Raw genomic sequence first — 15,458 nt, 5'->3', positions numbered from 1 at the left:
ATCCAAAACACAAATCTAACCCCACTGTTGCATTTCTGAAGGAGGACAGGGTGAAAGTGATTCAATGGCCTATCTCCTGATCTGAACCCAATCAAACACCTATGAGGAATTCTGAAGAGACACGTTGAGCATCAGTCTCCGGCCAGCATCTAGGCTCTAAATAAGGTCGTTCTTGAAGAATGGAAAAAGACATGTTGCAATAAGTCACCAACTTGTTCATTATATGCCTCAAGGATTAGGTGCTGTCCTTAAAAATCATGGAGGTCGTACAATATACTAAAAGGGCTGGTCCGAATAGCAGTTTCTGGGCTTCAAATATTCGGTCCCAATTAATGACGAATATCCGAATATTTGGCTTGTCGGCCTGGAGGTGGGAACTTTGATCGAGAACTTTGATCTGGCTTCTGGCAGTGTTCATCGTCGGAGTCCCACAGCATTAGCATAGACATCCCTGTCTTTGGCTTTTGTATTCTGTTTACTAACATGGGTGAAGTGAAACGATGTCAAAATTAGTATTTGGATACCACCACAATGACCGAACATTCGGATATTCAGGTCCAGCCCTAAATACTAGATGTCGTAGTTTTTGTTGAGGGGTGTACTCCTTTTTGCATCGACTAATTTGAGTAAAATTGAAGATTTTGCAATCTAAATTCTATTATTAACCTTACTTTCATGTCATGAGTTAAACAAATGTTCTATAAAACTCAGCTGTGTCAAAATTTTGGAAGTTGTTCTCGTGTTCATTGAGCTATTGATTAAAATCTTACTTTTCAAAGCGGGTGTGCTTATTTATGCTAAGCATTGTATAAGATCCATGTCTTGCCTTGACGCGGCCCTATTAGCAGAAAAATGTCAAGCAGGTGAGTCGAGCTTCCGCCTGCAGATGGGTCACAACACGGAGCAATACTGGCATAGCTTTCCTCCACAATCGGTGAAAAAACAGCAAGGCCTTTTCATTAGAAGAGCCCCCATCTCTTCATTTAGCCTTGAGCCAATTTGGAGGAAGCCTGCTCAGCGTCTTTGCAAAGTCAGGAGAGCTTAGTGCCACAGAGCAGAACGACAACAGCTGACTCATGCCCCGGCTCATCCAAAGTGAAAGAGACAACTATCTTGCAGATTGTTTCCTCCCACTTTTCTGTGCGATTCTTACATTATGCATAGCATTACTGCAATCATCTCATACAAAGCAATCACACTGAGAACAACAAGAGCGACTGGTGCTGAGAGCAAATGTTCTGAACAGCCAGGCTCAGACGCTATATCCTTCCCGTTCCGTCGACCATATGCTGCCGTTTCCTCCTCAATCTGTTATCATCTCACTGGACATGTACTCCAGTTCTGAGGCTTCATTACAGTTTTAGTGAAATGTGCATGCACTGAATGAGCCTTGCTTTTCAAAGCTTTTTACAAATCGAGGGTATGATGCAGAATGGTTCCACGGGAGCACAAGTGCAGTTACGTAAGCTGTGGGCAGACATATTTACATTCATTTGTGCTGAGAGGCTTTCATTAGACAGATAATCCTCTGAGGACGTCAACCTTGCAGCAGTAAATTAGTTACTTTTCAAAAATGCCCATTAAAATCATTTGTTTAAAACGACAGAGTGCAGAATTGGACAACTCCTTATTAAGCTCGAACAAATACATCGTGTCAAAACACAAACGAGCTTAAGAACATGTTGGCATTTTTCTTATGAAGTCAGTGTTGGTTTGTCTGCGTGCCATTCTACCACTGTGCTCCAGAGCAGGGCTGAACAAGTAATTTCAAATCAGAATTGCAATTCAAAGCATTAGAATTAGCAAATCAATTTATGGCTCAGTGGGTAGAGTGGCCGTCTTGTAACTGAAAGGTTGCCGGTTCGATCCTCGTGCTCATGTCAAGGTGTCCCTGAGCAAGACACCGAACCCCTAATTGCTCCTGATGGGTCGTGGTTAGCGCCTTGCATGGCAGCTTCTGCCATCAGTGTATGAATGTGTGTGTGAATGGATGAATGTGACGTATCATGTAAAGCGCTTTGGATAAAAGCGCTATATAAATACTACCATTTACCAATGATATACATTATGCAGCATGTCTGACCTGTTGTGTCAAACATTCGTGTCCTGCTCCATGTGTGAAAGTCAGACATTTTACAACAGCTAATGTGGTAATGCTTGATCACATTTTTAAAACTACTGCACTGTGAATATTGCTGCACTTAAGTTTTGACCTGAGCACCACTCTGTGCTAACAGTATAGTTAAATAATGATCTATATATAAAGCTGGAGGCCTGTTTGGCCAAAGTTTTGCGTTGAAACTTGTGTTCTACTGAAATTTGACACAATTATTTTTTACTACAAATGTACACTACCATTCAAACGTTTGAGGTCGCCCAGACATTTTTATGTTTTCCATGAAAAATCACACTTTTATTCATGTGCTAACATAACTGCACAAGGGTTTTCTAATCATCAATTAGCCTTTCAACACCATTAGCTAACACAATGTAGCATTAGAACACAGGAGTGATGGTTGCTGGAAATAATTTCAGACAGTATTATTTAGTAGGTTCTAGTCTATCAGCATGTGCAAATGCAAGATTAAATGCATTCATATCCTTTAAAATAAGATATGAAAAAGCCCCATTTAGGTATTTTGCAAAAACTCATGTGAACAATGGTTTCAGCTTCCAAACCTCATATTTTATTAGAGACGCATCACCTCGCACAGCAGGGCAAAGAATCAGCAAAAACCCTCAATCACTTTGGAATGATCCTGTAAGTATTTAAAAAGTGCTTGTTTCTGCCGTTCTTTAAACATGCTGCACAATGCAAGAATCTGATCTCAGCCTAATGGATTTGCACAATCAATTCTGTGCTGCATCCCTAAGCAGACAAATGCCTCCAGCCGTCTGAGAAACAATGTCCTGGAGGCTGCTGGGTCAGGGGGAGGCGACTAGCGTGTGAGCCGGAGATCTGGGCACTTTAGACACAAAAACAACCGCTTCTTTTACTAACGAGCCCAAAATGGCCTCTTGTAATCAATCCTTGCTAATGGCTTGAAGTGACAATTGCACTGTAATATCTGAGGACCTTATGAGTCTTGTGATGTTTGTGATTCTAAAGCCCATCATGAGACTGTTGGATACAATGATCACCTTGTTTTAGAAGAGACTCAGAGAGTGTAGACCAACTGAAACCACAACTACAATGAAATGCTTGTTTGGGTGACTTGCACAATATCATTAATATGATCTTAGAAACAGTTCTAATCTGATGGACGCAGGAAAATAAGCAGAATTTATTTATAAATATTTATCTAACAGTATTTAAACAACAGCGGTTCTGCTAAGCAAGGCTAGGTAGCATTTAGCAGCTAGTTTTGTCTTGTGCTGTGTTCTAATTTGTTCCAATTTCACATTTAGCTCCTGATTTATTTATGTAAATAAACTCTTCAGGACAAAGTGGCTAAATTAGCTGTAGCTAGGTTAACAGCTAGCCTGAGCACTACCTAGCACTGTTTACTAGCCTAGCCGTGCTAGACAACGAATTTAATTCTCTGCCAGGGTGGGTCTAGTTACCCTCCATAAGGCTCGAGGTTGGATTCTCCTAAAACTGGCCGGACGAATCACCATGAAGTGTAGAGTCAGAAGGCGGGCGTAACTAAGTGACGACAGAGGCGCGATGATTCTGACAGAAACAACCGGAAACAACTAGCCTAGCCGCGCTAGACAACCCACGGCAACGAATTTAATTCTCTGCCAGGGTCGACAACAAAAACGACAACAGTCGTTGAGCTCCATTAGCACCGACTCTGATTAATCTTTCTGTTAACATGTCTGTAATATACTTGAGCTTCACCCATTGACTGTATAAATAAGGCTTCACCGAACTACCACATCCTCTGATTTCCGGCGCTCTAGGAGCCTGTTTGTTGCGCTGATTGGTTGTATACCTACCCAATTGCTGCACAGTGATTTGATAGACAACCTTTTAGCCCGCCTCCCTCCCTGTCGAGCGTGCCTAGACCCTTGCGTCTTCAGAGCATGGGCTAGGCTAACTGTTTACTGCTGTTAAGACATTTTCCTGCAGTGTATCTGAAGCTTTCTTTCTGTTTCCAGATGGTGTTTCTCAGTTTTCCACAGTATTTAGTGTTATATTCCAACTTGATTCATCCAAAATGGACCAAATTTGTATTATAAACAACTAAATCATGCATATTCACTCAATGTCATACATTTTGCTTCCATAATGCTGCCAATTAATGACTTGCCAAAGTGTAAACACACTGGAGGCCTCTTTTCTGGCCCGCACACATACATCTTCATACCCTAACTGTTCCGAATCCCCCAAGCTCTTCCCAACCCAGACGACGTGTGCATTCCTGGCCAGCTATCCAATACTGTCAAAGGAATCTGAAATTTCATCCTGTTCAACCCCCTCCCTGTCGTCCACATCCAGCACTCCGCTATCCTCACACACGGCTGTCTGTCCATGTGTGCATCGGGCCTCAACACACAAATAAACTCTAGAAAGAATTTCAGCACGTACAGGTATCCTTCGAGCTGTCCAGTGCCGGCAAGGCCTGGATTTTGTATCCAGCGTTACCTCAGTTTAACAGATTTCTGGTAACAAAGGGCTGCAGTGTGCGATCTCTGGCGTTGTAGAGCTGAGCATACCGATGCTGAAGCTTTTAGCCAGTTATCTGAAAACAATCTTGATATTTGATTGAAGGTGCTGAAAACACAGAGACATCCATGAATTTCTGCTTTGGTCTTTGGTTTTGTTACTCAATTGAGGAGGGTGGGAATTAGGAGGGAAAAAAAGGTGATGTCACAGATTTATGTCCACCAATCACGGTTTAGCAGCATTTGAATCCAAATGTGCTGACAGTTGTGGGGTTGTTTGCTCATGTTGCCAGACCACCATCGATCACACGAGATCAAAACACCCCCACACAGTCCACATGAAGTAGCTGGTTTTTCACTCTTCATTTAGAACAGATGCCTTTCCCAAAACTTGTGTGTGATTGCAGCTAGTTAGTCAATAGTTGTATGTGAGTTTTCAGGGTTTTTAACCAGTTAACCCTCTGAATCTCAAAAACCAATGGCAAGTTTAAAAAAAAATACTGGCTAAATCACACAATTTATCAGAATCAGAAAATGTAAAACAAACAAACAAAAAACATAAGTATTTACACTTTATTCTACATATCTCATTAAAAAAACTGTCAAAAATGAACTGTTTGCAAAGACCGGGTTCTATAAAATCAACAAATCCTGTGCTCATTAATGCAACCAAGGAGCTATGACTGCATCAGTTCTGACCAAAAGTTGTGACAAAATTTTAAAGGACTTTTTGGATGAGCTGCAGGCAGTGTATTTGCCAAATGGAAGTTAAAACTAAAAATCTACGTATTAAAATATTTATAGTACGCAGAGGCACCGCTTCGAAATATGTTTTTCAATATTTGTAAAGTCTGTTATCAAGGAAATCCAGCTTTCATTGCAGACATTTGTGTGTTCTCCTTGCTTCAAACTTTGGTTGTGCAGTTTTCAGAGAGATGCAGGACTTCATACTATAGTGAAAAAGACAAAATAAGCCTTTATTCATCCCACAGTGGGGAATTTGCAATGACCGTGCTAACACTAATGAAGTATAAAATAAAAACAGACTGCAATACACATAAGTACTAGTTAAAAAGAACATTATTGCACATATCAGTGGCACGACACAGATTTTTACTGATACTGATTGGGGTACTATTATTGCACAAATTGTATACAAGTAGAAAGACTGAGGATCTAGCATGTATTCTTGGTCATGTAGTAAAACAGTTACTGCAAAAAGAAGCAAAAATGCCCAGAAATTGTTGGTGATTCAGGGGGCTGAACTTTTCATTAATAACAGATGCATTTTCAAAACACAAACTTTCATTCTAGTTAATGATACTTTTAAGCATCACAAAGCAAAAATGGCCAACATTCCTTTGTTCTACCTTTTCAAAAAAAGTTCCTTTTTCCCTCTGTGCTCACTCGGATTTGAATGCTTTTGGAGTTGGGCTGTTTGTAACCTCCTTTAGGTTACAAACATATGTTAGACATTTTTCACAATATAGACAAAATAAACATTCGGAACGTTTGAAAATCCTGTTAGAGCCTGCCTTCGCCCTCATGAATGAGTGTAAACTTGCAGCAACTCTTACTATGAGTTTATTTATTGAGTGGGATCACAATTACATGAATGAGTTATATATGCCCACACAAGCGTGTAGGCACACACTTCCCCATACACACAAATAAACCCTCACACCGCCGCTGGTGTAGAGACTCAGATTGCTGAGTCATCGTTGCAGCCGCACCAGTGCTGCTGTTTCTCCTCATCTGCTCAACTCAAGTTGATGCGTCACACCGGGAGCCTTTTTTTTTTTGTTTTTTTTTGGGTCGTTCTTTTAAAATGCGGCCCTGATGTGCAGCGAGTTTTCCACAGCCGTGCACCACATGAAAGCAGACGAGATGCTTTCATTTAACGTCCCTTAACCCCAATGAGCAGGGCCGCCCAACGTGCAACAGTCAAAAAGTCAACACAAAGAGGGGAAAAAAAAAAAAGCTCAAAGCTCCCGCACCAGCTTCATAAAAAAATGTCTTGGTTGCTTTTATTGAGACTTGTGTTTAAATCAGACAAAGAAAGCCAACCAGCACACCGGTGAAGTTGTAGTTTTCCACTTATATTTTATTTCTCATTTAGATCACAGGATGTCTAGTCATCTTTGCAAACATCTCCACATTTATTTATATCTCTGGCTTTGCACTTTACAATTTCCTACATTGCCAGGAGCCAATTTTCAAATCCAAATGTTCTAAAAGAAAGTCAGCTGTAAGCCGGTAATGCCATGCTGTCTTGTAAAATGACTGGTTGAAAAAGCCAAACAATATTCATTGTTCACTGGCATCCAGACTGGATCTGGTCATGCTGCCGCTGTGATTAATGCCACTAGTTGTCTGAATTATCGACAGTCTTTTAGAACAAAGCATTAGGCGAAGCTTTACAAAGGAATGTTTGATGTAGCTGCCAGAAAATCAACATTTTTAACCGTCTTTTCGAGAAATCTTCAAACTGCATCATCAATTTCTTCCGCAAGACACGCAAAGGGAATAAAACATCGGCAAGAAAGTTCAAATCTGCTTCATAAATTTAAGCCGCAGTCATTTGTCATTTCTGAAGCCCATGCCCTTTACAAAGAATAGAGACACTCGTCCAGCTGGAATTTAAACTTTACTCCTGCTCAGAGCAGAGCAGCCTGACAACAGACTCACATAAAGTCACACCTACACTAAAAGGCAGCTTTGTCCCGTCAGCAAAAAACCCTGTTGCCTGTAGTTTGACCCACACGACTGGGTTAATTCCACCTATTCGAAGCCAGCTCTTTTGTCCTGAAGGGAGAAAGTGAGGTATGCTGGATGACAGGCGGCTGACTGGTTGTTTAAAACTCACAAACTGATTCCAACTGGAGGATTCCAGTCAAAACATTGCAGCCGCTTCTGATAGGGCCAAGACACAGAGTAATGCAGGTGTGATAACGACAGAGGAACGTGCTTTCGGCCTTGTCTAGAAGGAAAATCCTTGATGATGAACCCCAACCAAAGAGTCGGAGCCTTTAGACGGCTCTCATGGCAATGAATCTGACCCATCCAGGCAGTGAATGCACCAAAAGTATCACGTTTATTGTCTGAACAAGACATCAGCTAGTAGTGGCAGAGTTCAAGCAGAAGAAAGGCAAACTGAAAGGTGAAACTGCCTTTTATCTGCAGAACTGTGGCTCATGACCTTTGCTGGCAGGCATCTGTCCTGCAAATGCATCACGTTACTTTTTGTGAGACATGCATTAAAAAGGCTTTATATGTCGGAAGGCTGTTCAATATGTCTGAAATCACAATGTTGTGAAGGACATTTCTACTGAAGGTTGCTGTTTTCCTCATCTGTTCATCTAGAGATTATTTTCTCATGTCATCCATTCAGTCCATTCTGTCGACAAATAGCAAAGAATGCAAATCACTGGAATTTTTTAATGACTTTTGTACGACCAAGAAAATGTACTGATTTGAAAACCCTGAACCACTGAATTGCTGCTTTACAAAGTTAGTATAGTCACTCGACCAATCCTTCTAGACCTAATCAAAATACAACAAGCCACAAAATGCCAGACACTGCAGATCCTAATAATAGAACTGTTCAAAACAAATAAATGTGTTCTATTCATATCACAAGACTGTATTACAAACTCTCTGTATGAGCGACACAAACTCTAATGTTGTTAGTTTTTAATGATTATTTTCTTTGAATTCTTAATTTGGCAAACAGACATTTGAAACATGCTATAATATGGTTGTATCATTACATTAGGACCAACAGTAAACATTATTTAATAAGTTTGTTTTTGTTTCAAAGAGTTAATAACTATGAACAGGCTAATTTCATTTTTGCTTTTTCTGCTACTTTTACTGCTATAAAGAAGAGAGAATATATCCAATATGGCGGAAATCCCAATGCTATGAAGGACATTTCTATTGAAGGCTGCTATTTTCCTTCATCTGCTCATCTACAGATGATTTTTTTTCTAGTAATTGGGTCTGGAAAGTGTCAACAAATAGCAAAGAATGCAAATTATAGTCATTGCAAAGAAAGTGTTTTGTACAACAAACAAAATGAACTGATTTTAGAACCACTGGATTGTTTCTTTACAAAGTTAGTAAAGTCATTCAACCAATCCTTTTTGACCTAATCAAAATAAACAAGTCACAAAATGCAAATCCTAATAACATAAATGTTGAAAACAAATACATGTGTTCTACTAATATCACAAGGCTGTGTTACAAACACTTTATATGAGTAACACAAACACACTGATAGACTAATGCTGTTAGCTTGTGTTTACTATTTTCTTGGAATTCTTAATTTGGCAAACAGACATTTGAAACATGCTATAATATGGCTGCATCATTACATTAGGACCAACAGTAAGCATTACTTAATAAGCTTGTCAAGTTGTTTTGTTTCAAATACTGAATGACTATCAACAGGCTAATTTCATTTATGCTTCTTCTGCTACTATTACGACCACAAAGGAGAGAGAACGCATCACTTCAACTCTCAGATCCTTGCACTGGCTTCTGGTTAAATATAGAATTGAATTTAAGGCCCAACTTATTCTCTGTAAGTCTCTCAATGGTCTGAGCCCAAAAATATATCAGAGAGATGTTTGCTGAGCCTAGTAGGCTTCTCAGGTCTGCAGGGACGGCTCAGCTAGTGGAGCCTAGAGTTCAAACTCAACATGGTGGAATGATGCCCACTGGAACTTAGATTTGCAGACATTTTTTAAAACTCAGCTTTTTTTTCTACTGCTGGTAAATAATGTGTCATGTTTATGGACTCCAAATTCTGATTTGAACATATCTGTTTAGCAATCTTAATGGTGTCTTTGCTTTTACATTAAATTACTATGCTTTTACACAGTTTTATGTCTGTTTAAACATGATAGTCCAATGTGTAAAGCACTGAATGGCCATTGTGTATGAAACATGCAACAACCATATGCTTGTCTTGCCTCATCCACTTGAGTATTACCATTTTATTTTTACTTAACGGTCAACTCCTGCAGATTTCAGAGGGAAATATTGGACTTTCTACCAAACATCTACAGTTACTCATCACTTTGCAGAATCTTATTTTAAATACAAAATATGATCAGTGTACAATTCAATAATTGACACTGTTACAGACTTCACTACCAAACAGTATAAAGTCATTAAAAATAGCTCCACTTTGAAGATATCATTAGTTTTAATGAGCACTGTTTCTTCTTACGACAACTAAAGTCAGTTATACAACTCGTGGTTCAGCTGCTTTCATTTACATATTTGAACTGCAATAAAACACAAAACTGAAGCAAAAACAACACAATAAAAAGTGGAAAAATATGTGTAAGTGCATTAAAATGCGACAGGATTTATTGATTGCACGTTGCAAAGCTCAGCTTTTGAAACGTCTGCCTGGCTGCGGATGCAGATGTCTGGGAAAAGCACGGATCAAGTTGCACAGAGCGGACATAAAACCCATGTCTAAACCAGTTTCAATGTATTAACACATGACTGGTGATTACTACCAACAAACAGGCTTGTTTGTCTTTGACTGGGCTAAAGAATTCGGCAAGGCCTCTTGCACTCACTCACTAGCCAACGTTTAAAATCACAGCTGGAAGCGGGTTGAAGGGGGTCAAAAGCTCCCCGAAAATCTGTTAAACAACTAAATGAAACTCGTCGAACTTTTACTGCCTGGAGCCTGCATCGGTTAAATCCACGCAAACGTGTGCTCCCCTCTGTGAATTTTTATCCATGATGTGAATTAGTGGTCATAATGCTGGAATAACAGTAAAGTTTTTAGCTTTTTTTTTATAAACGTCCCTGCCAGACACAGGCGACAAGCTCGGCTTCCTGAAACCAGATAGCATCTCCAACAGCAGGGGAGCCGTTGAGATTATTTGTGTACAACAGTGCCTGGGATGCTTTTACACCTGAGCTGGTGATAAGGCATTCACCGAAGTGCTTATTTGGCCGACAAACAAAGCGGCCGGCGATAATAAGCCTCGCCTCTTTGTCGTCTGCAGATTTTAGGGCCCGAGGTCTTGAGCGGTGCCGAGTGTTTTGATCCACGAGGCGGGGTTCGGCAAGTGTGACCGTCTGCAAAAAAAAAAAAGGCCCTCGACATGCAGCGTGACACAGAGCAGAGCCGAAATGAGAAGTCTGTCCCCGCTGGGTTCGCTCTCTCTGTTTATGTCCCCACGATAACCTGCCTTTTATCTGAGAGGGTCAAACTGAAGTCACAGTCACTGGTAGAGGCTGCGTGATTACGAGCAGATGACAACGAGAGCGCTCATTTCCTCGGGAAGGTTATAAAAGAAAAAAACAAAAGAAGAAGAGCGTGGGTCGAGCTGTTGACTCTGGTAAGCATTTAAAAAATGATTTACCTAGCTGAACGTTTCACCTACTTTTTCAGCCCCGTGTGTGTGTGTGATGCTGAGATGGTGCAATAAGTGTCACCAGATGGCCAGACAAGAAGTGTGTGTGTGTGTGTGCTCAGTGCTGCATTCCAGCCTGACCTATACTGTGTAGACAAGTCGTGCGAGTAACCCACATACGCTCACACGCAGCTCCTTTTAAAGCCCCTGCCTACAATAACAGTCCATCTTGATCGTGTTACATGCCCGGGCAGGGTGCTGGAAGTCCACAAGTCTACTGTAACTTGGGCTTCTACGTGCGCACTTCATCTTTCTGCAGCGCAGCCAGTCGGGTCAGTGAGTCGGTCCAGTTCAAAGCTCCTTCTTCACGAGTCTCCGGCCACCTGAGCTCAGCTGCGACTTAAAAATATCTGACCTTTCTTGAATCGGGGAAGCAAAGCGGGGACGGTCCCACCCGGCGTGCTACACCAGGAGGTTGTGGGGGAAAACCAACAAAACCACGACATCAAATAAGCGGAGAGGAGGCTGCTGAGGCGGAGCTATGTGATGAGTGTGAGCAGCACCAGCAAAAAAAAAAAAAAAAGAAATATGGGGGAAGGGTGCATCAGGGTCAGGAGGTGGGGTGGGGAGTGAAGGGGGAGGGGCCGGCTTTGCGTTTTTACATTTCTAGGCAAACCAAATTCCTAGATTTCCATGATTACCTGGAAGCGCCAGAGAGCTGTCAAAGAATGCCTGTTGTTTTTATTCTTTTATTTATTTTTTTTTTTTTACAAAAGATGCAACAAATAATCCTCTCAAACTGGCAGACAATGCAGGTTTATACTCTCAATGAATAAAACAGCGGCTGATTTTGTGTCACGCTACAACAAGCAGTGGTATTAATAAAAGATTTATGAATGTGAACCTGAATGATTTACTCTATAACATGGTACTACATACTGAAAAAACATCAAGGTGAAATCATTAGGTAGCTTCTTTTGTCTGGCAATTAGTCCAATATTCAGTTATATTTAATAAATGATGGTCTAAAAACTGACAAGAGCTTTTAATCCTCGCATTGTGGGAGCTGGAACCAGGAAATATTTGCTTTTATGGCTTGATAATTGGTTGTACAACTGAATGACGTCCTGTCAACATGCATTAGGTATCCGTCTCTGTCTAAAGGTGTCCTAACCACAGAAATCCTCCTGTTGTAGTTGTGTTTAGAGCAGGCAAGCGAGGAAGATGTGATTTTTGTGTGAGCGAGGATGTGTCCTTACCTCTTGAAAGCCTCTGTGGGGTTCCTCTCACACTCTCCAGGCTGCAGAGCGCTCTGCACAGCTGGGTCACGCACCTTCTCCTCGTATCCCGCCACCAACCCGCTGCGGCAAATCTGAGCCACCAGACCTCGGATGAAGCCGCCGACACACAGCGTGTCCGAGTCGTCCGCCCGGCAGAAGTGGAAAGCCAGGCTCTGCTGGTGCAGACCGCGGTGGGTGCCCTGGGCAGACGTGGGCCACAAGAGCTCCGTGCACAGCGCAGTTTTCCCGCTTCCTGGTCCTCCCACCAGCAACACGCCCCAGGAGCTACCCGATTTTACGGATCCTGCTGTGAGGATGCCGGGGTTGGAGGCCCCCCCGCCGGGCGTCAGCGGGGGCTGCTTGCTGGGAGTGCTGGCCACTCCGCTGAGGTTGTTGGTTTTCTCCTGGAGGCAATGCTGGATCTTGTGGAAGACCCACTCCCGGCAGTAAAAGCGCTTCCCCTGCAGCAAACTGGTTTGGGCCATTTTGATCTCGTGCTGCTGTTCCACCTATTCCTCCGCTTCATAGGGCTCCCCTCATTCTGCCCCTCACATTTTCAACTCCGACCAAGGCTGGCTGTGAAGTCGAACATCCATTTCTTTAGCTGGCAAATGTACCTCTCGGAAAGCAGTTCAGCCGTCCTTGGCGCTGGTGTCAAGAAGAAGCCGGAGTGAAGGAGTGAAAGTAAGAGGGAAAAAAGCAGAGCTGCTGCAGATGGCAGCTGAGCTGTGGTGCGTTACAGAATATCTAGGTCAAAATAAAAAAAAGGAAATCAAAATCGAGGCTCAAACCATAGATTTTCCACCAACTTTTTCCACAGCTTTCCCACTGGTTGAACTGAGCGCTCCTTGTTATTATGAGTGTGTTGCCTTAGCATGGCGCTGGGCATGGCAGGGCACCCGGCTCTTGAGTGCATCCACTGGCAAACTCGCGCCGCCACCACTCGATACAATTAGCCATGGGAGTTACTGATATATTTCCGCTGATGCATTTCAGACACTACAGACCAAAAGCGTGTTTCCATTACATTAACATGGAGGAGGCTGCCAGTGCACAGTCACTTTCTCCAATAACATACTAAGCCTGGCTCCTTTCCTGGAAAGCAGAGACAGGAATAAAAAGCAAATTAGGACAAAAATCAAACACTTTAAAGCAGAAACTTTATGATCTACGCTAATGCACAGCTAAACATCTTAAAAATGCATTTCTAACAGAAATCAGCGCATTTACCGGCTGTAAAAACACATGTGCACGCAAAGCTGCAAGAGTTTGTTATCCTGTGTGATATTTTCCAGCCTACAAAGAAGAGCGAACTCTATTCCTGCAGCTACAAGAGGTGGGCAAGCTGGTTTCTCGCTGCTTTCATCCTCCACAACCCACATCACTGCCTGCCTGCCCTGCAACTGAATTCTTGGCAGGGGTTCGTCCAGTTTCTCTAGTCTATCCACTGATCCCCCCCTTCCTTCCTATGTGGCTTTAAATCCCAAACAGTCCACATCCGTCCCCTCAACTGTGGCGTTGGTGGTGGTGGAGGGGAAAGAGTCCAGATGAGAGGACCCCCTCTCTGCTGCACTCACAGGGGTCGTTGGAAGATAGTGGAAGAAAAGCTCCACCTTAAAAAAAAGAATGGGCCAAAAAAAAAATCCAGCAAGGAAATGCTGTTAAGTGCAGCGATGATGGATGGTTAAAAGGGGAAAGGGCGTTAAATTAAAGCTCCCATTATTAGATTTTTTCCCTGCTAACTGCACTTTAAGCACCTTTTTATTTAGCTCTTCATCACTGCTTCTCTGCAAATGCAAATATTCCCCAGCCAAGGAAACACACACACACACACACACACACACACATACACACAGTCTTACTTTGTATCGCTGCCAAATAACCAGGTTTTACACGGGCTGCGATACATTTCCACCTCTGTGTGTTTCTCAGACGCTCCCTGCCTCCGACACAAAGCTCTCCAGACTCCAAAAAAAATCTCTGCGAGCAAAAAACGACACGAATTCCCCTCCGCTTGACTGAGGAGGCAGCTCAAGTCTTTTGTATGGCCACACAAACCTCACCCATTTCAGATGGGTTACAATTTACACCTATGGGGGCTTTTAAAAACACACACACACACACAAAAAAAAAAAAATCCCGACGAGCCGAGCAGCACACAACTGAGCAGAAACCAAACGCAGCCTGCCTCCTGCTGCAGCCCAACAACTGTTCCTTCAACTTCAAATGTGACCAATTGTGGAGCGTTTCACTATTTTCGCTACAGTTTCTCTCCCAGCCCCAAACCGGTTTCCTCTCACCTCTTGCCGATTCCCTTTGCTGTTATTTTCTGTGTCGCTGTTTTTTGTTGTTGTATTTTTTTCTTCCGCCGTGTCCGTAGTCAGCACCGTCCGCGTCCACGGCTCCACGGGAACCTTTTCCACCTGCTTCTCTCGGCGCAACTCAAAGCGCAATTTTGTGCATTTGAGCGACGTTCATGTCTTTCTTTGAATCGCTCTTTTCTGTCGGCGTCGGCTCCTCCTGCTGCCCGACTCCGCTCCACAGCGAGCCGACCGACTCTCCGCCTCCAAACACTCCACCGCTCACCCACTGCATGCAGAGCACACGCCAGTGGGCGCCGCAAGGCCTTCTGGGACTTGGAGTTCTCGCTCTGCGTCGCCATGAGTCCAGTATGAACAGGTGGTCCAGGTTAGAAAACACAAACAATTCAGCCTCAAGTCAGTGTGAGGAAACACTTTTCCTGATTAGACACTAAATGGGAATTCAATTTGATGTGCAATCTTTTATTTTTCAATTAATTTTTATTTATTTGTCACACAATTATATCCACTGCCATTCAAAAGTTTGGGGCCACTTAGAAATGTCCTTATGTTTGAAAGAAGAACAGTTTTTCTTCCATGAAATGAACATTAAATTAATCAGAAATACAGTCTAGACATTGTTGAAAATGGCTGATTTTTAATGGAATATCTCCATAGGGGTACAGAGGAACATTTCCAGCAACCGTCACTCCTGTGTTCTACATTGTGTTAGCTAATGGTGTTGAAAGGCTCATTGATGATTGGAAAACCCTTGTGCAATTATGTTAGCACATGAATAAAAGTGTGAGTTTTTATGGAAAACATAAAAATGTCTGGGCGACCTCAAACTTTTGAATGGTAGTGTACATTTGTAGTAAAAA

The 15,458-nt window shown here is 42.4% G+C and overlaps 1 protein-coding gene across 3 annotated transcripts in view; it reads right to left on the bottom strand.

Moving 5' to 3' along the window:
• Nucleotides 1–14,862, bottom strand: part of LOC110948277 (ankyrin repeat domain-containing protein 50) — a 41,544-nt gene extending 26,682 nt beyond the window's left edge. The window contains exons 1-2 of one of the 3 annotated variants that reach the window (XM_022189728.2): nucleotides 14,578–14,862; nucleotides 12,257–13,372 (exon numbers count right to left, since the gene is read on the bottom strand). In XM_022189728.2, coding sequence (XP_022045420.1) covers nucleotides 12,257–12,762 — 506 coding nt within the window. In that variant the 5' untranslated portion in view covers nucleotides 12,763–13,372; nucleotides 14,578–14,862. Of the gene's footprint in view, nucleotides 1–12,256; nucleotides 13,373–13,507; nucleotides 13,784–14,139; nucleotides 14,265–14,577 lie in introns of those variants that run through there. The other 2 variants (XM_051954344.1, XM_051954343.1) reach the window with 2 other exon arrangements.
• Nucleotides 14,863–15,458: the final 596 nt, after the last annotated feature.

This window comes from Acanthochromis polyacanthus, chromosome 10 (genome assembly GCF_021347895.1).
Source record: "Acanthochromis polyacanthus isolate Apoly-LR-REF ecotype Palm Island chromosome 10, KAUST_Apoly_ChrSc, whole genome shotgun sequence".
Lineage (NCBI taxonomy): Eukaryota > Metazoa > Chordata > Actinopteri > Pomacentridae > Acanthochromis > Acanthochromis polyacanthus.
This window is presented reverse-complemented; position numbering and strand designations above follow the sequence as displayed.